This window comes from Ixodes scapularis, unplaced genomic scaffold (assembly GCF_016920785.2).
Source record: "Ixodes scapularis isolate PalLabHiFi unplaced genomic scaffold, ASM1692078v2 PGA_scaffold6__148_contigs__length_123643588, whole genome shotgun sequence".
Taxonomy (NCBI): domain Eukaryota; kingdom Metazoa; phylum Arthropoda; class Arachnida; order Ixodida; family Ixodidae; genus Ixodes; species Ixodes scapularis.
In genome coordinates, this window is record NW_024609881.1 from 94,910,822 (window position 1) to 94,933,761 (window position 22,940).

Here is a 22,940-nt window from a genome sequence, read left to right on the forward strand (position 1 = left end):
GGCAAATTTCCCGCCAAATCTAGAGAAAAAACTTTAAACTCGTGACGTCACACGTGACGTCACGTGACATCACACGGGACGCCACTCAACCCGAAAAAATATTTCAGCTAAATTTAGCGAAAATATTTTACCCTCGTGACGTCACGTGTGACGTCACGTGAATAAATGTGACGTCACGTAAAATATAGCGGAAAAACGTTTCCGCTGAATTAAGCTTAAAAATTTCCCCGCCAACATTAGAAGGGAAATGGGCGTCACATGACCTAAAAACGAATTCAGTTTCCCCGCTAAATTTAGTGGGAATATTTCTCTGCTAATTTTAGCGGGGGATTGTCGCTAAATTCGGCGTTAAATTTTGCTAAAATTTCTCGTTAGATAGGAGGCGAGCAGGGGAGAAGGAGGGGAGGGTAGGGAAGGGGAGGAGGCGCAAACCATCCCCTCCTTACCTGCTCCTCCTCCTCCTCAAGACCTGCGTTCCAATTTGGCATTACAGAGAATTTTAAACGTCTTCAGTTTTTTTTTTGTACTATGGCTAGTGCATGCGCATTAACAAATGAGCTTTTAACATACTACATCTCAAATAAGGACTATCTTCGTTGAAATTGTTATAGCATAAGTCGGTGGCGTAGAAGTAGCCATCCTGAATTATAATTTGACAAAAATAAACAGCCCTAAACAGAAAGCAAGGTGCCCATCGGAATTAAGAATGTATTAAAAATTAATTTACCTCATGTTAAAATAAAAAAAATATACTAAAGGATCAAAGGCATCATACTTTAACTTATACTAGAACAAACTTTTCTCGAAAATGCAGAACGCGCTTTGCAATGCCACCACTACTCGGAGCACACGACCAAACCTGCTATATTAATCACGTGTTTGTAGCTCCATCCACGCATAAAGATACCGCATAAGCACGTACCGAGGCTCTGACATGACGCACCTGATAGCCCTCTATCAGGTCAAGTTGAAGACGCATCCGGCCATCACGCAAGTTGTGACGACAACGGTGTTGCTGTTAGCCGGCGATGCCATCTCACAGACCTTCTTCCAAAAGAAGCCCTTTTGCGACACTAGACAATCCGTCAATGTCTGCATCGTCGACGTGTCCTGCAGCAGCCGCCTTGCAATGGCCAAGTACGTTTTTCTGGAACGACTTGTCGACACGAACGGTGTCACAGCCGCCATCACCAAAGTCCTTGTAGGTCAGGTGTTCGTTAGTCCGTTTTTACGCAAGGCCTGCTAGTTGTCTACGACCTTTTCAAAGGAGAGTGCTGGAAAGACGTCTCCCCGATGTCCTTCCAGCACTCTTCTTTGTACGGAAAGCATCCGGACAACGTACATTGCCCTGCTATGTTCGAGGGTCTTGGTGTCTCCACTGGCGCAGTTCATCAAGTTCGAGTACGTGCTCGTCCCCTGCCGTTCGACGTACGGGAGTGGATAACGTTGTTAGGGAACCTGTATCTTTCCTGGAAGGCAAACCAGGCTTTTGAGACAATGAAAAGAACTCGTCTGATTCAGCTTACAAGGACATTTAACACGAGGGCGAGCTATGCTCGGACAAAAGGTGTGTGTCACTAAGTTATTAGTTTAATTTTAGCAAAATAAAACGCGATTGAGGCTGGTATTTGTGCCTTGTACAGTTCGCTCTATTATTATTATTATCTGCCACAGAATTTTGTACTACGTTTGGGGTAATGATAAGAATCCGAACGACAACCTCCAAGAGAACCTCCTCAATTCAAGTCCTTGGAGCTTCTGTTTTGCTTCCAGTGAGGCCTGACGAGAGGTCAGACTTGGAGCCAGAATCACCACATAGACCGGAGCTGCCCAAGAGCCGTTTGTCATTTCCGATTTTTGTTGCCTAATCTGTACCTATGTAAGCTAGTACAGTTTCCCTTCAACCGCGGGGTGGGGATCACAGTCCGAATCCGGTCTATGTACCGCAGAGACAAATTTTGTGGGAAAGTTTTCAGACCGCCCGAACCCGATGTATAGTCCACAACCGTGCGTAGTCTGCAACTTGTATATTTTTCACGTAAAAAAAAGAAAGAAAATCGTCGACGCAACACACCTTTAAAAATGGCCGCTTTATTATCGCACAAATAAGCTTTATAATACAAATCTTAGCATTCAAGTAATCTGTAAAAAGTTGACACGTCTCGTGTTATGGACAATTTCGAAGAACCAAATATTAGTACCGTTCACGCCAGTAGGTCTGCCCCCACAGGGTGAAAGAAAGCTTCGACACACAAGCGGCAAGGCTCAGACATGCGGGATATCCGTCTGACCTGTTGACGACAGTTGCTGAGAGCTTTCTTAAGAAAGGACGTGAGGAAACTACCCAGCAGGCTCGTAGGGTTAACAAAAAAGTGACTGTTTTACCATACCTCCATAAGATATCTCACAATCTTAAGAAAGTTGGCCGTAGGGTTAAAGTTGATGTGGTTTTTTCGGCTCCAGAGAAGCTATCTGGGCTGTGCAGAAAAGTGAACTCCTGTTCTGAAGAAAAGCAGGGTTGCACCAAAAAACACCAGGACCAATTCGTAGACTGTGTGGAGGGAGTAGTGTACTCTATTCCCCTCTCGTGTGGCAGGAGATACGTCGGGCAAACGGGGCGATGCCTCAATCATCGGCTGCGGGAGCACAAGTATAACGTGTTTAGAGTTGTGTCAGGTCACCTTCGCCTGCACTGCCGAGACTGTTGCTGCGCTCCCGTCTTTGACAAATGTGAAGTGATTAGGAAAAATGAAGACAAACTCACTCGGGAAATCATTGAGGCGCGGGAAATTGGAAGATTGGGGCAAAACTGTGTCAGCATTCCGTCATTATCTTTATCAGATAAGGAACGTTCCTATTTAGACAAACAGTGACAGTGTATAGCGATGGCTAGTGAGCACGTGGCATCCAGGTCAAGCTTTTTATTCATGTTTGTTTGTTGTGACAATACAGTATTTATACTCGCTGTTAGAACGAATAAACTTCAGTTGTAAGTCAGCGCCTTGTTTGTCTACCTTCTTGTTCTTGTCCGTGTCCTTGCGCTGTTTTAATCTTTAATCATGAAATACCAACTAGCCCAAACTTCTACTTTAGCCAGTAGGTACTCCCCGCCGCACCAAAAAAATATGAAAACTTCCTATAGTTCGGAAACTTTTGCAATGTAAGGAGTGTGTATTACTTAGCAAAATATATTACTGTGAAATATTGACTTTGGAAAGTATTTGTAACGTATGGTGTTATTACCTAAATTACTTAAGGTAGCTAACTGGACTGAAGGTGTTGGGTCGCCTGCACCTCTGGCCTCTGGAAGGTCGGCTCTTGGAAAATACGTCGTGCAAACTTGTGGTTTCTGCGAGAGCAAAGGCCAGTTCACACTCTTGCGACCGAGTAAGACTAAGAGAGACCAGACCGGTTTTTAAGCCTCTTGCAATCTCTTAGGACCAGCTCCGCTGCAGAGCATTCGGTCCTAAGAAGTCGCAAAAGGCTTAAGGACCGGTCTGGTCTGTCTCGGTCTTACTCGGTCGCAAGAGTGTGAACGGCGCTTAAGAGCAAGATCTAATTTGCCCCTCACGGTGCGAGCTATGATAGCGTTCGGAGACGCTTCGTTTGTTAACATGAACGAAGAGCGCGGTGACAACCTAGCGTCTACCGGTGGATAAAGGGGTTGAAAAGACGAGTACATCTAGTTCCCGAGGAACAAGAACCGTGTTCGGCGGCCCGGGTAAATAAACCATATATCGCAGAAAGCACAAACTTCGTGAACTTGTGATGCTAGTGGTTGGGATAGAACGCTAAACTTTGAGAAGATGACGTCACCTGGATAAAAATATAATTGAGAAAAATTAAATTTCTTTCTAAGCCGACGTTCTGCTAAGCCTATAATATCGTCAAAACAGAACTCGACATTTACGATGCTTGTGGTATTTATATCGGTGGAAAACACTTGTCCGCAAGAAAGAGGGTGTTTTTTTTTGTTTTTTTTTTCTGAAAAGTTTATTTCATTGAAAGAGATTCTACACGCGACCAAAATGTCATTTTTAGTTTCGAGGATATAAGCCTTAGGTGGACGTCGGCTGATAGAGAAATTTTGCTTTTCTCAATTATCTTTTGATCTGGGTAACGTCATGTTCTCAAACATTTGCGTTCCATCCCAACCGCTAGCGTCACAATCTCACAGAGTTGGAGCTTTCTGCGATGCATTGCTTTTCAACATATTCGTGAACGACATCAGCGCGTGCATTAGTCATTCAGACATTTTACAATTCGCCGACGATGTTAAGCTTTTTAGAGCTATTACTGATATTCCTGATTGCGACAAGCTGCAACAAGATATTGCAGCACTGGCAGGGTGGTGCAAACAAAACAGTCTGGTACTCAACCAGATTAAAAAAAAACTGATATTTTTTTTCAAGAAAGCAATCCCGTATCACTTTTGATTATACCTTGGAAAAATGCTTGGTTGAGCGCGTTTTAGTGATGCGAAATTTGGGCGTATTCTTAGATAGTGAACTGAAGTTCTCTGAACATGTGGCATTTTTAGCCAATGCATGTTACCGCACCTTGGGAGCAATCACGAGAATGACACGCAACTTTAAAAATTATTCTTGCTTTTTATACCTTGATCAGTCATTCATCTTATTTAAGTAAGACTTCGCTAGCATTATATGGAATTGTTTAAACAGGACAAACGCAACGGAACTGGAAAATGTACAGAAAAAGTTTGTTCGCATTCTCTATGCTCGTTATTTTGAGAGGCGGGTTTACTTCAGCCATAAGCGCTTATTAAACATTTTACATCTTCTTTACCTGTTCACAAGGAGGCAGACGTAGGATTTTGTGTTTCTACACAAATGTCTTCGCAGTTTTATTGATTGTCCCGAACTAACCTCTTCTGTTTTTATTGCCATTCCATGCAGGGCGCTTCGCCCTCATCGTGTATTCGGCTGCTGGCAGCCTAAGATCATGCGGCCTGGGTAAATAAACTATGTTATTTACCCAGGCCGAAAAACACGGTTCTCTTTCCTCGGAAACTCCCTGCACATTAAAGGCTGCGAGACTCGTCTCGTATGCTGGGGAGATTATATCCCGAAAAATTTGCCCGATTGCGTACTCGCGCACTGGTCAGAAATGTCTCATTGGTTAATTACGGGCGAGCAATAGTGCCACGTCCAGTCAGCTGCAAAGAACGCTCTCGATTTTCACCTTGAACAAAACCCGGATCCCAGAAATCAAAATACGTTGATTGAGCCCGCATTTACAAACTTTACGGCCCGCAAAATGGTAGACGCATCACGCGAGCCGTGTCTGCAAAGCCGTAGATGGTTTCTGCACTCCGTCGTAAGCGGCATAACGGAAATGCGTCACATCTGTTATTAGTGGGGACATTCAAAACACCTGTGACTGAGAGCTGCCTGCAGGACTCTCATTTAGTCACGGCGGAGAGCTGCGCAGCATTCAACGGCGCTCCTTCTGCAACGCAACTCACGTCGCAGCTGAAAATCGTCAGCAGCACACCATCGTGCGAAGCACGCTTTAGCGTCCATTTTGCGGTATTAACACTGGTGGATCGCCGTACGCCCCCGCATTTCACGAGAACGTTCGCAAAGTTACCGGTCTCATTCAATTCCCTGAGGCCACTACCCTCCGATTCGCAGAAAATCCAACCCCAGTCGACGCTACAATCCGATCGAGTCAAATCAAGCCGCGCCAAAAGTGCTTAGTCACGACACGCGTCGCCTTTTTGTACGTTGGTATTCCTTGTTAAGCGAATCCCGCACTAAAAAGAAGCGCCTGCGCATGGCGCATTCACTGCGCGTGGCTGGTTTAAACCGTTGACAGCAAACGCACGAAGACGAGAAGGTGATTCACCATCGCCGCTGTTTAATTGGCTTCCCCGGGTGGTAGCCTTGGCTGTGTTTAAACTTTAATGTGAAGCGGAGCATAAAGTTGTCAGACGCTTCTAGGAACGCATTAAATGGACACTCCTGACGCGAAAAATGAAAACGGAGACTCGCAACACATGGCGACGACGTCGCATCACCATGCTTTGTCGATGGACGACGCCGCAATTCTTGCCCTCGACACCCCATCGGACAGTCGTGGCGCTCTGTGAAGGCCGCTAGGAGCGCATAGGATCGTTTGCAAAAATAGACCATTCCATTTAGCGCTCTCTGGGCGGCACCATTTTGTTCGACCGCAGCGCCCTCTCCACACATCCGGGAAGTTCAGCGAGTTCGGCGGGGTAAAACGAGAGAGAGGGCACGCGCCCGACTCCGCTAGCAGACGACAAACCGGGAGGTTGCCGTTCTCCATCTTTGGGCTGTATCAGCGGGCAGTGCGGAACATCGAACTCTCGCTCGTGGCTGCCGTTGTGAAGTGGTTCGCGTTCTTAGAATAGTTGTGGCTACTCCAAAATTAGCCTATAGCTCTCTGTTGTTCTATTTGGCTAGATGATCAAATAGCATATTTGTTTTCCGCTACTTAAATAGCAGTTGAGTCGGCCGGCAGTACTACCCTCAACTACTGCGTGTATTGCGCCAGGAGAGCACGTTTTATTTATTATTTCAGACTTCCACTCCAGGTCGCTAAAGGCCTACACCAGTACGAACTTTGTATAGTAAAGAAGGTACAGCCACTGTGCCAATCTGACACAGTTTTCCCTATTTTTTTTATTTGCACGCAGGTAACAGCGCATTTGGACCCTGTGAGTCTTTTTATCTAGCATAGTATTACACGACAACTGGCATACCAAAATCTGCGCATCTGCGCTTTAAAGTTCCAAAATGACGCGATTTTAAACAGAGTTTGCACGCCAGCCAGACGCTAGCTACAGCCTGCTCGGCGGAGCAGACGACGTCCGGAGTGAGAGGAGAAGTGCATTTTTTTCTCTTTTGCCCTCTCTGCTATGACCCTAATGGAACGGTCTATAGACCGACACGCGGGCTTGACGTCACGGAGCGGCGGCGGCGCTGCAATCGCGCCGGAGCCGGGTGGTGTGGGCAGAAGTGCACACGTTTGCATGGGCGTCATAGCATTTCAGCATGCCGCAGAGCTGTGCTGCCGTTAATTCCACCGAATGGTACAAGAAAAAGTAGCGGATTGAGTTTGCACAGGTTCCCGGCAGACTCTGAAAACCACAGAAGATGGATAATATCCGTAGATCGAAAAAATTGTCGCCTCGCGCGAACGACCGTTCGTGCGGCAAGCACTTTCTTGAAGGCAAGTGCGGCTTCCATTTCAATCTCCGTCCCGAGGCCTGCTTATGTGCAGGGAAACCGTCGTCTGATCAAGACCACCATGATTTTGTTGCCACGCTCTTCGCGTACAAAGCACCGGCCAAGCGCTCGTCGGTGCCTCGCTACGCCCGTACTACCAAGCAGAATGGAATCGGCGAAAGAACGGCAGTGTTGTAGGCATTACCAACAAAAAGTAACGAGATACGTTACTCGTTCCTTACTTGCATATAAAAGGTACGCGTTACCAAGATACGTTACCTAAAATGAAAAGAACGCGTTACCGCTACCGATAAAAAGTAACGCACGTTAGTTCTGCGATACTTTTTAAATTATGATTCAACACGTTTTACCCTTTTGACGATACACGTATGCATAAGCTCTTATATCAAGAAACATTATCTTCATGCAGAAACTGAACATAATTACTTACTCTCTTTTTATGGTTTCACCTAAATACTCACAAGAAAAAACGCAAAGAAAAACGGAAAAAACTCAGACGTTCACATGGCCTAACGCCTAAAAACACAGAAAAAATTGAAGAGTATTTTTTTAAGACTTGGGAAGTAGTAACGAGTAACGTAACTACGTTACTTGAAATAGTAACGCAAGCACGTTACCCGTTATTGTATCAAAAAAGTAACGAGTAGGTTACTACGTTACTGAAAAAGTAACGCGTTCCTGGTAACGCCGTTACTAGTAACGTGTTACCGCCAAGAATGCGGAACGGACAAAGCGTTACTGCTCGTCATGCCTTGTGGTCATGAGGGTAGGAAAAGTATCGCACCTTGACTTGAGGACGTTGTGTGCATTTAATCAATTAACAAATAATTAATCAATTAATTGTTGGAAAGCGACTTACCTCATTCCCCCGCAGCGAACCTTCGAGCATTGTAAGTGCAAGTTCCTTTGACATTCAGAGGCGGTGGAAGCACAGGCAAAAGGTAACAGATCACTTTTGGAATAGATGGCGAAGAGAATACCTTAACGAGCTCCGGTCTGCCCACCATTCTCGTCCCGTCCTGTCACGCACTTTGAAAGAGGGGGATTTTGTGTTTGTAGATGAACATTTACTTCCCCGACAATGTTGGAAAATGGGTCGAATAGCACAAACGTTTCCTGGAGGTGACGGCAAGGTGAGATCTTGTTCGATAAGGCTGCAATACGGCAAAGTTATCAAACGGCCTATACAACTTTAGTACCCATTAGAGTCACTTATTGAATAAGCAGAGCTGCTCATTGCGGGGGCGGAAGTGTGTAGAATATTTGTATGAACTTACATCGGTTTCATTGAAGACAAATAAAAGGACAAATACTTGATCGCGAAATATAAAAAACGGAATGAAGAGGAGGATGAAGACGTGATCGCAAAGAAACGCCTCAACGGACCTCAACGCCTTCCAAATGTAAATATTGTATATAAATCCTTTTGATTACTCCTCCTGTACCGATATTTTACAACACACTTCCGCGGACTCATACCGCCGTATTCTTAAACGCTACTCGACTCGAAACTCGACTCGAAACTCGACTTGAGGGTGGTTTTGCGATTCATAAACAAATCTCCACTCGAAACTCCACTCGACTCCAAAATCTCCACTCGAAACTCCAAAATTTACTCGAGATCTCGAGTCTGCGCCGGAGCTACCTTGAACGGCCACTCGAGTCACTCGAGTGCGTTCAGTGTCATGGCGGCCGACGCATCGTTCGCCGACTTCGTCGACTTCGTGTTGAGAACGGACGAAGTTCTTCACGACGACCGAGACCCCGACCAGGACGTCGATGTGCCGAGACGACGTTGCCGGGACCGGCTCAATCCGCTGGAGCATTTCAACGATTGGGAGTTCCTGGTGCGCTATTGTTTTACAAAATCGACAGTCGTAAGCCTCCTGCAGTGCCTGCCGCTGGAAGCAAACGAGAGCAGTCGCGGCCTGCCACTGTCCCCGATGCTGCAGCTCCTCGTAGCGCTGAGATTTTATGGCGCCGGGACTTTTCAAGTAGTCACGGGCGACCTCGTGAACGTGTCGCAGCCGACAGTGTGCCGCGTAATCGAGCGCGTCTCCCGGGTCCTCGCCGAGACTCTCTTCCCCCGCCTCGTGGATTTCCCGGAGGGCGACTGCGACGAGGTCATGCGGGATTTCTACAACATCGGGAAGTTCCCCAGTGTGGCTGGGTGCATCGACTGCACCCACGTCAAAATAAAGGGACCTGGCGGTCCCAATGGGGAAGTCTTCAGGAACAGGAAGGGGTTCTTCTCCCTCAACGTGCAGGTAAGTTCACTTCTGTCTGTGCTGTTAGCGGCAGCGAAGTAAGTTGAAAACAACGGCACGCCAAGACCCGGTGTGGCACGTGAAAGCTCGGCGATGTTGTGACTGATATAGACTAGAACTTGTAGAGAGATCTGCACTCTGCGACAGTGCAGAGTGGTGGTGGGCCAGCTAGAGAGGGTTCAAAACCAAGAATTATGTATTGTGTTTGGAAACATACATTTAATTGGGTGCCGAGGTGGCTTTTGTTATTTTATAGCAAACGGTCATGTTTTATAGCATTTTCCCCTTGAATTATACTTTTCGAACAAAATATTAGGGAGATTTTAACCCGTGCTCAAATTCTCTTCTATTATACTGCGTGAAAAGCCTAGGAATTAAGCCACATTGAAGCTTACGTCACATAAAACTGCGAGAACTCAAATGCTAGTTAATTTCCAAAGCTTGCAGATGCACTTTGTCAAAAATATACTAATCATAGTAGAAATATCAGCTTGAGCACTTGTGTTCATATCATGGCAACCTGCTCATCCCTGTACTGCTCCTTCCTATCCACAGGCCATCACAGGACCCCAACTGCAGTTTTTTGACCTTGTTGCTAAATGGCCAGGCTCCGTGCATGACAGCAGGATATTCGATAACAGTCGTGCAAGGGTCCTGTACGAGAATCGGCGCATCCCTGGCCTGCTGCTCGGAGATGCAGGCTATGCCTGCATGTCATTTCTTCTGACGCCCCTGACCAGCCCAGGTGTAGCCAACAGTCCAAAGGGCAGGTATGTACTAATTTGTTGGAAGAAATAATGGCATGAAATTCAGAACAGCTAACAAGAAGTGATGCTGTAGCCACAGTGTTCCTATTGGTTACTATTAGTTCTGCAAATCTTTGTCACCGCTAGATTCATGACCTTTAAGCCTTTGTATGGCAAAAAAAAGCTGGCATTATTCACTTCCTGTGGACAAATTTTTGTTTCAAAAGTATGTAGCATACAACATTTTAGTTCTATTTTTATTTTCCTCGAGAACATTTGTTGTTCTTCCTCGTCACAGTTAGTCGGTGTCAATTGTTGCCTTTTGTCACTAGAATTGGACTAGGGCCAAGAACTTGAATTAAGACGGTAATGTAGAAAACACCAGCCAAAACCACTGTATGCAGAACAGTAGCCTCTGGTAAGCAATAGAAAATGCCGAAAATGCAGCTAGCATGGATGGGCCGCACTGTACAGGTTACTGAACCATACTGATGGTTGCAGCAGTGGCGATTTTTACACCTGAAGACCTTTATCTTGCAACGTTGCTTCCATTACCAATGCTGCACCATATAGGTACCAAGCAGCTCACCTAAAGACAAGGAACTCGGTCGAACGGGCATTTGGAGTGTTCAAGCGACGCTTCCCATGCCTGGACATGCGGCTACAGTACAAGGCGGAACGGTCAGCCCTCATCATCACCGCCTGTGCTGCACTGCACAACCTGGCCCTGCTGCGAAAAGAGCCATGCCCACCCGCTCTACCCTCTCCACCAGTACCCCGACGCCGGAGGCGGCTGCGTCCTCATGTACTGCCATCACCTCCAGACCCTGTCGACACAATCAACGGCTCGCTGAAACGCACACAGATCATCGCACTGTGTTTCCAATAGGGATATTCAACCAGTAGCACATGTTTATAGTCAATGACAGGTCAAGGATAGTGTACAAGCTGGAGAGGAGGAAGCAGACAGAAGCTTGAGGTGGAGAGGAGAAACCTCCTCTCCACTTAAAGCTTCCATCCTACTTCTCATCTCCAGCTTGTACTCCGTTCTTGACCCGTCACTGACTCGCGCAAATACTCGGACACGAATTCAGTAGTAAGCGCTCGAATAAATTGATTTTCAAATCCAATTCCGCGTATTTGGTCAATCTAACATATTCTGGGAAAGACTTGTGGCCAGCACAGAGCTAACGAAAGACCTACCCTTCCCTTCAATTGTATTGTGCTGTTTCATTCAACTTCCGAATATGCAAAACACATTAGGTTCTATCGTTTCACTACAATGTAGCGCACATAAAAGAAATAAGTAAATCCTCTGAATGCTTTTAAACTGAAAGAACCCAAATTTAATTGTGATTTCCACACCCTTGTAGCTTGCAGCGCAGGGCTGCCAGCTGCTCCACCTTTATCTCTCTCTCCATCTGGAGCAGCTGGAACTCTGCCCGTCCGCGTCGTCGCTGATCAAAAAGCTTGTTGCGGAGTATGCGCATCTGCATTAAATGTTGCGCCTCCTTCCGCCGATCTTCCCTCTCGAGGATGTCTACACGGGCCTCCTTTTCGGGAGCCATGATCCGCTCCAGTGCTGCGATGCGGTTTCCAGTTCTTCTGGATGCCCCGCTTGGCAGCTCAGCACGGGGGCAGGTAATGCTCCTTGCCGGCGGAGTCACACAAGCAGCTCCAACGCTGCTGTCTTGGAGAGGTGAGGCGGACGGATCAGGAGCATCTGGGCGTGCAAAACACATTGGCACTGTGAGTGCTAGGGGAAGAGCAAGTACACAGGGGAAGAGGCCCAACAGCCACATGGGCCTTTCGTAGAAATGTTCAAAGCTAGGCGTTGGCAAATTAGTCAAACCTCGTTATATCGAACAGTGCAAGGACCGTGAAATAGTTCGATATAATCAAAATTCGATATACAAAGTCACACACAAAAAGAGCGTCAAAGTACAGCGCGATTTAATCGGTGAAAGGCTAACGGCAAAAAATGACTATACTTCGTTTCAGCTTCCGTTCGAGCGCAGCCAAAGGCTGACGGACGCTTCGAAACTTCGAGAAGAGCATTTTTACGCATCGCAAAGTAGTCCGCAAAAGTAATTCCTTTTAATCAACTGTTTTGTGCGTAAACGCTGCACTATATTCCAGATGTGTACTGCTGAGAATGATTTGCAACTAAAGGAATTAAATATCTGAAGTTTAAGTTCTTATTAATATATGTAGATACATGTGGTTTGGTGAAAAAACGTACGTCCGCTGGCAACACGGCTGCAGCGCTCAGTTTTGATTTTGTTCCTGTGATTGCCGAATCATGTGCTTCGCTGCTTGTTTGTTGCTTTCCTCACCGAGTATCTTCAAAATGTCCTTTCGTAAAGGCATGTCTGGGCGTCAAGCGCGAGAGGTCGTGATGAATGTCTACTTTTCAATTCTGCAGGAGACTCCGGCCGCGTCGTACCGCAAATGCTTTGTAAGCAAGAAAAGCGACCAGGCCACTACAATTCCCCGATACACAGCGAAATCAGGGCACCCCTTTACCTGCCGATCACACTGTACGCCAAGAAGCTGGTAGAAAGGACTGTGGCTCGAGCCCTGGTATATCCAGACAATACAAGGAAACATCAACGGCCGGGTCGTCGGGCATCTTGCAATGTCTACTTACATCTCGAAACTATGCCGAAGTCCGAACAGGTGGAAAGCTCGGACACAGACGCCAGCGGCCAGCATACGTACTGACATCCCCTGCGACTAAATTTCAGAACGTGAAAGGTCACTTTTTAAACCTGTAGCAGACGATTTCGTTGATACACCCGTAGCAGACGAAATACTCGGCGAGCGCGGGCGGCGCGGACGGCCAGCGGCGCAGCGGAGCGATACCAAGTGCAGGCGAGATCGCGTGACCAATTGCCGGCGTGTGATTGGCTCCGGCCACACGTAGCTTTGGCTGCGTTCGGACGGAAGTTGAAACGAAGTATAGTATTCACGTGAAGCGTTAAGGTGAACTATTTATTCCGACGAAAAAAACTGCCGCAGCGTAGATTGCTGCATGGAGCTGACCGCATGCCTTATTACGGCCGGCTCCACTGTCTCCAAGCAGTCCACCAGCGCCAGATCACTACCGTCGATTGCACTGCAGTAGCGGCGTAAAAGTGAGACCGTCTTCCCGACAATGTTGTAACAGGCTTTGAAGCGTTGCAGCCACCCGCTACTTGCGGCGACGTTTTGTGCTTGGTGGATGAACGCGAAGTCCTTTGCTTTCTGTTGAAGCATCGGCCTGACGCCGGAATGTTCCGAGCCCTTGCGTCCATAAACCACTTGTGAAGTGATCTTTCCACCTTTTCGAAGGCCGGTGTCCGAACACGGCGTGCGCTGGAGTGCTTGCTTTGTTCAGCCTTCGGTTTGATGTCACTTTTCGTCTTCAGCAGCGTGCTCAAAGTGCTTCGCAGTATGTTGTACGCTTCGGCAATGCTGGACTTCTTTTCTCCTTTTTCAACGCGGCGGATGATTTCAAGCTTTGTCGCGAACGTCAGCGACGTACATTTCTTTACGATTGTTGCCATCGCCACATGCGGTTGACGCAACGTCGGAGGAACGAACCCGGAGCCACGAAACTGCACATGCCCGAATGTCGCCGAATCTGGATGGCGTTCCCGGCACCACAGGCATAAAGCTTTATGCGGACATGCGCTTGAATAAAAGTCGCAAACGCCTGCTGCGCCACCGCTATCCTATGATGTGTTGCGGGAAAGCCCGTGTTCCAAAACTTACTCGATCTAACTCTAGGGTAAAGGTGGTTGTCGAAAACCTACCCGCGTCCAGCGTTTCTCTATTTTTGATGTCGCGTGACATAATCCGCCAGGGTAACTCGTATCCATTCGAGTAGGTTTGGAACGCAGCCTCGGTGTGTCGCGCTCCTGTACGCTATGCGCCGTTTAGTTGCTGCACACGAAGTAGGAGGAGTAAAAGAGCGCCGACTTAACGCGCCCACTGCCACAGATACGGTACGCCGCCAACGACGGTTTGGCGGGATGGCGGATGGCTGCGACTGCTGCTGGCGGCAGCTGCCACGACTCACTCGCTGTCGCGGAAGCGCAACGAGAAGGCACATGATCTGTACCGAGTCTTCCCAAAATTCTGTGTTGTCGTGGCGCTGTACGCTTTGCAACAGGTCTATTAACCACTAGTTTTGGTTTCAATTCACAGTACTATCAGTACTATGTCACGACCCACTGCTTGCATTTTCAATTTTGGAACTTCGAAGATATGTACAGTAGTGTAGACGTTGCCGAGCAATAAAAGAAAAAGGCTTCGGTGCCTTTTTTTCTGTTCCAGATTTGCTGTTAAAATGATACAAGTCGCAAATACAAGTAGGCATGTTACGGCTCACGGTACCCATCCCCGACATGGTTGTGCAAATTTGTCCCAATCCAAAAGCCCCCAGTTACCTGGCACGTCGTTCCAGCAGGCGTGATTGTCATTGCCTTTAGTGCCTCGCACCATTGCTTCAAACATTGCAGCCGGAGGCAGCGACAGCACTGGCCGGTCTCTTGCCCTGTCGCTGGCGCAGAGATTTGTCACCACTGTCTCCATGTGGTCTGCCGCCGCTCCCACAAGAATGAGTGAGGGGCTCATCGGCCGGCTTGTTCGTGGCCCACCTCCTGTGACAGAAACCAAAGAATTTGAAGCTCAGATTGGAGAGAGTGAACAATGTATGGGACGAACAATTCAAAGAGCACACTGAATTTTCGAAACACCTCCGTGCGAGATAAAAACAATTGTTAAGGGGTCTAAAGCGAACCTAACGAAGAGAAAATCTAGCACAACCCAGTGGAGGCCCACCTGGAACCTTCTTATGGGCAATTGAATGCGGGGCACTTTGTTAGAATAGGCTTCCGGCAAGATGCGGGGACCTCATTCGTTTTCAGTGACGATTGTAAAAAAAAAAAATGTCAATAACGCCAAATGTTCTACAAAAAAATATGTCAAGAAAAAAGCAAAGAAGTAGGCCCACTTTGGATCGAACCTGGATCGGCTGCATGCGTATGAAGCGAACTTTGCTACGCTACAGCTTTGAACAACTCGTTTTGAAAATTCGTTTTATACGAGACCCGGAAAGGAGCACGACGTCGTGCACATAGCATTGTTCTGGTCGAAAGGACTTCTCTCCGATGTTTACTTTTTACACATCGGGAACGGTTTACCAAATATGCAAATTGTCGACTTACCCGTGGCGTGGATGTCTCTCGTCTCGTCGGACTTGGTTTTTTTTGTATCTGGATTTTTCGTTCTCCCAACGCTTCTTGAGTTGCTTAGCGCTTCGTGGGCGGACGTTTGGCTGGCTGTTATACTCGGTGCTGAGTTTCTCCCAAGCTTTAAGTTTAGCCTCCTTCGAGTAGTTATTTGTCCACTTGTTTTAAAGAACTCGCGCATGTTTCGTTACGAGCGCTTGGAGGAGCGCCTTCTCCTCCGCAGTATAAATAAAACGAGCCCCTGCCCGCTCTTCGGTATCGGCCATTTCCGAGTCGTTGCCGTTGGGGTCCTCCATGATTTGTCGTGCGAGGCGGCGAGGCGACGAAGCAGGGCTGCACGGTAGACAAAGGGCGGGGAAAGCAAGAAAAAACGAGACGAAATCGACAAACCGTGAGATAGACGACTGTCGACGAGAGAACGACAAGACGCAGCGACGCAGCTAGCGAATGCGCTTGTTGCCAGACAAGGTAACGACTTTGTCCGTTTTGCCGCTCAAACACGTCTAAACTTTACGCTGCCTTAATAAAACTTCGTAGTTCACTAATTCGATGTTTGTATGGTACACGTTTTTAGATAACACGAACGAATATATTTACTTTTCACGTAAAAATGGTGTTTTAAATAAAACCTTTGGCTATAATCTCGCTCCAAGACGTCCTCAAGCTTGTTGGAGTGGAGAACGGAATCTCGAGTTCGAGTGAGTGCCGATTCGCGTCTGTGAATACCAATGGCACTTCGAGTGGAGTCGCGCGTCCATACTCCACTCAAGTCGAGTCGAGTTTGGAGTCGAGTTGGGGAATGTTTATGAATACGGCGGATAGTCTGCTGATCCCGCCGGCAGTGCGGAAACGGAATCGTAGGCCTCGAGAGACTTGTGCGCCGTGTCGGCCGTGAACTAGCTTGGCGAAAAAACTAAGTACTCGACGACATGAGCCGTCGACTTCGGTGGCAGCAACTTCACGTGGGAACTCCAGCAGGCCTTGTTTGCGGCTTACGGGTCCTCCAAAAAAAAACGCCGTCCTTGCACAGTTTTTTTCGATACTGCTGCCATTCAGGCTCGGGTAGCGAGCTCAAATTGTCGGGCATACCATAAGACATACGTTGTCAGGAAATACGACGCAGAAATAAAGCAAGAAGCGTCCCTGCAACGTCAACAACGAGCGCATGCCACACAACGCAATGGCGAAAACGCGGAGAGCCGAGCGGCTTTTGCCCACATAGCTTCCGCGCATGCGCGGCCTTCCGGCCGTGTTGGTAAACAGAGCCGCTCCGCGTGTCGGTCTATAAGGTGGAGTGTATGCCTATTCATTTCAATTACATATTTATTCCTGTATTTCTTGAAATATCTTAAATTTCCCTTCAGAAAATAATATACAGAAATGTTATATAATTGCATAAACATTTCGAGGGAAAAAAGACTAAAAACGACAGAACTGCCAGAGCAAAAACATAAAACAATCAATGCACAGCCATAAAAATTGAAGTAAAACAAACTCAAATTAATCAATGTTCACATCTAATTGTACAACCCCCCCCCCCCCCCCCCCCCCCTCCCGATTCCGAGTCAAGAGGTCCAACGCGCCAAGAGGTCCAACGAGTCAAGAGGTCCAATATTGGACCTCTTGACGCGTTGGACCTCCTGACGCGTTGGACCTCTTGACTCGCCGTGGATCTCTTGACTCGTTGGACCTCTTGACGCGTTGGACCTCTTGACCCATATTGGATCTCTTGACTCGTGCCTCGATGTGTTAAAAGGTCCAACGCGTCGAGGTCCAATATTGGATAGCTTGACTCGTTGCATCTCTTGGTGTGAAATATGTACAGGCGAGGGGTGTGAAATAAGTACAGGCAAAAAATTAGAAAAAAAAAATATGAGGGCACCTAAACTTTCTCTTACGATGTGAGAATGCGCGAGCACTAGCTTTTCCCGAGTTGTGCTGCCGCAACGGATAGCGCCCTAGTTGCGCAATGAAGAGGGCCTAGGTTCGAAAGCAGACAAGGAAGGGTTTCGTACTCATGTAACCAGGAAGGTCACGTGACCAGAGTTTTTTTTTTGTTTGGTCACATGACCAGATAGGTCACGTGACCAGAGAAATCACGTGACCAGGGAGATCACGTGACCAAAGATATCACGCAACCTGAGTTTTTTTTAATTATTGTTATGTTGGATTGCGTTGGACAAGCCACGAATTTTGACGATGGATTTTGCCGACGGCTTTTTCGCTGACTGACCCAGGTAATGCTCACGCATTAAAAAAGCAGACAACAGAGATGCTGACAATAAAGGCGGAGAAGAAAAATGTCGGAAAAAAAGCAAAAAGTGGAGCTGTGAAGACTTCGACACGGCAGGGGGGATCTCACGAACACGGCTTTGATGAATCGTTTCTGGCCGGTGATGTAATCAGTGCTCGTGCGTATAACCCGTGATTTGCTTCGTTTCTAAAGCGACAGATACGGGCGCGCTGGGCTGTGGGGATCGCATGCTGGGCACTGGATTTGTAGACACCAGAAATCATTGTTGTTATAAACTGTCAACCTTATAGCAACATTCGTTTGTCGGGGACCTGTGTGACTTCGCTCTTCTAGCCCCTGACCACAAAGTCGTAAATCTGCATCTCCCGTGTTGCTCTCCCCCGCGAATATCGAACACGTAATCGGAAAGGTCTTAACATTTGAAAATTTGAGATGCCTTTTTTTTAGGAAGTGACTACTTCGATATCCGGGTTCTAAATAATTGTAAAACCATTTTCAACACATGTTCCGTCACATACGAAAGATATGTCCATAGTTATTTGCTATTTCGACGTGTATACCATCACATTAAAGCACTATTACGGCGTTTGACGTCAGGATAAATGAACATAGTTTTTTTTTTCTTAATTTCTGTGTCATCATTTTTAAAAGTTGTAGTAATTAATATAATTTGTTAACGTCCCGTCAAAATAGCTTCATTGATATTTTGAAGTCCTTGGTCTTTGAGGAGCTTGAAGAGACAGTTTGGCCTGGCGCAGATGGCATGTAAAGTTACTAATTTTTTTTCGTTCGCCGTGGCCTATTTTAACTATAGCACTGAACACACTAGATCTATCGGCTTCAAAGATCTACGTGCTTTCCGACACGAACAATTCCTCAATCGACTTCAATCTTTATAATCATTTTTTCTAAAAAGTATTGAGCAACTAACCCATCGTCTTACAATTCCAACCGAGTAACACATCGCGTAATTTTAACTAAAAATAAATGATATTGACAGACAAGTGTTCGGTAATTCATGTCAAGAATGCTTAATCATGAAACGTTCAGTTTCATGATTTATTTCACAGCATTCTCAAACATAAAGAGCAGTAAAGGAGTTTTATATAGCTAGCATAAATATTTGTGGCTACTCAGTGCTTTTGAGTAAGCCAACAGCCCAAATTAACCAGCTATAGCTAGCACCGGTCACAACGTTTCAAGAAGACAATGCTCGCATTCATTTGCAACACTCTATTGGACGCCAAGTGGCATAATCTGGGCTCGTCTTAAGACGCCCTCCAATGATATTTGAGCTTCTTTCTGTGTTGTGTTATCTACCTCTTTAGTGATTCGGTGAACTCAGTGACTAAAAACTAAAGCATAAAATAGTAATGCATCATATTTTTAATAGAACATACGAGAACCCGGTACTGGACAAAGTTACCCAAGGAAGTATTTGCAATTACAAATACTGAGACACATGCAAGGGGAGGCTAAACGCGAGATGCTGAGGTACATTTGTAGTTCATATCTTAGGAATTTAAGAGACACTTCCGTAGAAATGGCATAACTGAGTCCTAGAACAGAGAGACTGGAACACAAATATTAAGTTCTACAAGTCCAAAATATGTCGCCAGGCACTATCCATTATTTAACACTGAAATACATATACATTGTGGCAAATAGTATCTGTCTACTTGTCTCCCATGGCTATATAGTACTTGTATTCTCCAAAACGATTCAAATAGGTCAAAAAGTCAGTAACCGTCACAAGCAGTCATTAATAGCAATATCATTATAAACCGAGAAGATAAAAATAAGGCTCGATGGACTTCTTGGCGCGTTGGACCTCTTGACGCGTTGGACCTCTTGACTCGATGGACCTCTTGACGCGTTGGACCTCATGACACAAATTGGACCTTTTGACTCGTTGGACCTCTTGACGCGTTGGACCTCTTGACTCGAATTGGACCTTTTGACTCGTTGGACCTCTTGACTCGGCTGTCACGTGGCTATTGGACCTCTTGACTCGTTGGACCTTTTGACTCGTTGGACCTCTTGACCATAAGCGCCCCCTCCCCTCCCAATCTTAAACAAGAAACTTTCGAACACCAATCATATAATCCCTGAATGTTTAGAGAAAAAAAAAAAAGCCCGAAAACGTTCGATGTTAGATACGCTGACAGTGTGATTACGCAGGTCATTCCACAAGACAACAAATTTGGCAAAACAAAATACAGAAATGAATAAGTTCGGCAGGTGTAGAAATCAAGTTTGCATGAGTGATAAAAAGAAAAATGTATTGCTTATTCCCTGACCTCACTGCTTGTAGCCTGGATTAATAAAAACGACAACACAAATTGTGCTGCGACTGACAGCGGTAGTTGCTGCGTTGTAGAAAGGCACGTTGAAGGAGTTTTGCTTTTAGCTAGTGTGCTGTACAATGTTTGCAATGGGATCATTGGTTTCAGTGTAATTGGTGTAGGAGAGGTGTTGAGGAGATGTGTCTTTTTTGGTGGAACGACTGTGCGAGATGTTGGCTTTTGTTAGCAATGGACAAAGAGACATACTTTTGCTTCCTTTTGCTGAAATGCTTTTTGAGGACGTGGGCGCCGAGACCACGCCTGCGGTGGAAGAAGCAAAAGTACGTACACGAGTTGTTCTGTAGAGGTGCGGAGAGCACACGAAAACGGAACCTGGGCGGCGCAGCAGGGAGGCGAGGGATCGTGTCCGCACTTCGCGACAGGCGTGGGTATTTCGCAACGGCGGCTGCTGTAGAGGGGGAAGGGGGAGCGTCTGGACAATAAAGTATCTATTGGTATGAAAATGTTTTAACGTAATTAAAAGAAAATTAAGAAGATATTTTTGTTCATTATAGGGCTAATTATGAGGATTAGCCAACTATACTATTTCCCCTGGCTATATACCTCACCCGCATAGACTGCCTTAACGGGCTTATCGCGATTTTCTAAAAAATATATCTTTTCTAAATACAATAAAACACTTTGTACAAATTTAGCACTTAATAAATACGTATTTGGGTGTAACCTGGTTTCCCCCGAAGAGTTCACTGATAAAAGAGATAAAATGTTATGAAAAGATTAGTTTTAGGGGAAGGACCTTCATTTTGAAAACACGAAGTGATCTATAGAAGAAATGTTTTTCCAATATTTTGCAATATGCCACAATTCTAGCTAGACCTACTTTCGGCAACATTTCTAACATCACTCCATGCACTTCAAAAATGTATATATATGATATATATATTCTCCAAATAAAAAAGACTAAATTTATTGGAATTACGAGCGATTGGGTAGTTTTCATTTAAAGTCATCCTTCATAAAAAAAACTTGTAGAGACATACACACAAACTACGGGACACATCAAAAACAAAAGTTTCTAAAGCCAGTTACTTTACAGTTAAAATAAAACAAATATTGTATTCCCGGCATCGTTCGTTCATTTGTTCATACACAATCATTGCGACGAGCGCCAGATGCACTTCCTAAACGTTCAACCCTCGACGGCAAAAAAATAACACAAAAAAACAGAAACACAGCTGGTGTTCTCCGCAGCTCTGTACGCATTCATATACTACCTAGACACGGTCACTCCAACATGGCTGATCTGATTGTCATGTACCAGGGTGAACTGGAGGCACATCCAGCCATCACGCAAGTTCTGACCATGGCTACGTTGCTACTAGCCGGCGACGTGGTCTCCCAGACTTTCTTCCAGAAGAAGCCCTTCGACACGAGACAAGCCGCCCACTTCTTCATCGTGGGCGTGTTCTACACCGGTCCATGCTCAGTGACCTGGTTCAGACTTGTGGAACGATTGGTCGTCATGGACGGGGTCGCTGCAGCCGTCATCAAGGCCCTCGCCGGTCAGGTCATCTACACCCCGCCGTATACGCTAGGCCTACTGGTCCTCTACGGCCTTCTCCAAGGACAGAGCTGGAAGGAAGTCCTGGATAGCGTAAGGAGTAAATACGGTGCAGTGCTAATATCGAGGTACATGGTGTATCCGGCGGCGCAACTTATCAACTTCGAGTTTGTGCCCGTAGTCTATCGTACCATGTATGGAAGTGTGATCGCGTTGTTTTGGAACATTTACCTTTCCTGGAAGGCAAATCGGTTAGAAGGGGAGCTCCCGGTTGACCCGGTTCAGAAGGACGTGATTGAATCAGCCTGAAGCGACATCCTTTACAAGGGGCTATCTACACCGGGGTGAAAGGCGGCACGTGATTGCGTCCCTAAGTTAATTTAAAACTTAGTGGATGGAACTAAAGTAACCAAAACTTATGCTCGTGTTTGCGTCATGTGGAATTTTTTAAAATTATTTCTTTGCTGCAAAGTTTCACAAATTGTGTATACATAGAGCGAATCAGCCAGAAAAAGAAAAGAGTCAACAGCAACTGGTGCGACCATCGAACGTATTTTAACTCCTTTTTGTTTACACGGACTCCTGATACGCGATCAGATTTGAAATGGGCGTCATGATATTAACAAAGCCCGACTAAAACCTGAACACCGTAATGCTCATTCCCACTAAATAAGCTAGGCTTAAAAGTGCAAAAAATAATCATGTTCTTTTTTTTTTTAATATTCAAATTAGGTTTGTTTTGATTCGAATCGGATTTGTTTTATTTAAACCAAATAATTTGATTTAAATTTCGGTAACTTAAAAGTAGTGACTCGTTTTTACGTCACGAATTGGTAAGCATGGCCCACTGATGGATGAATTCATTCGATCACTGATAAAAATACAGAAGAAATAATTGTAAATTTAAAGTACAGTTCAAATATTTACCTTTTATTGATGAAATGCCGGCCATACTAAAACAGAAAAAGCTTGAATTTTTGTCAGTTAGTTTCTTCTCTTTTTGTTTCGTGCTCTGATTTGCGAGCAATAATGTATCACTTTTGTCTAGTTTTTGTTTCTTTCTTTAGCGTTCGATTTGCTCACAATGTGACGTTACGCGACTGGCAAACGAAATGTTACACGGAAAGAAAGCTCAATGATTCAATTTCCATGAAAGAGCGTGTTCAGTCTAATATTAAACCACACATGGCGCGTCCAACATGAGGCCCGGTCGGTATGCCTCTGCTTCTGTTCGCCCCCAGGGAGTCCCACAGATTCGTTGTGCGGATGATTCTTTAACGCTAACTATGCCCGTTGAGACAAACTCTGTTGGAAGTTTGGTGACTTGTCTCATA

The 22,940-nt window shown here is 45.9% G+C and overlaps 1 protein-coding gene across 1 annotated transcript; it reads left to right on the forward strand.

The window, feature by feature from the left end:
• The first annotated feature begins 21,339 nt into the window (after positions 1-21,339).
• Positions 21,340-21,915, forward strand: LOC115317761 (protein Mpv17). Its single transcript, XM_029977445.2, has one exon. It carries the CDS (start codon positions 21,340-21,342, stop codon positions 21,913-21,915), a length of 576 nt encoding a protein of 191 aa, XP_029833305.2.
• Positions 21,916-22,940: the final 1,025 nt, after the last annotated feature.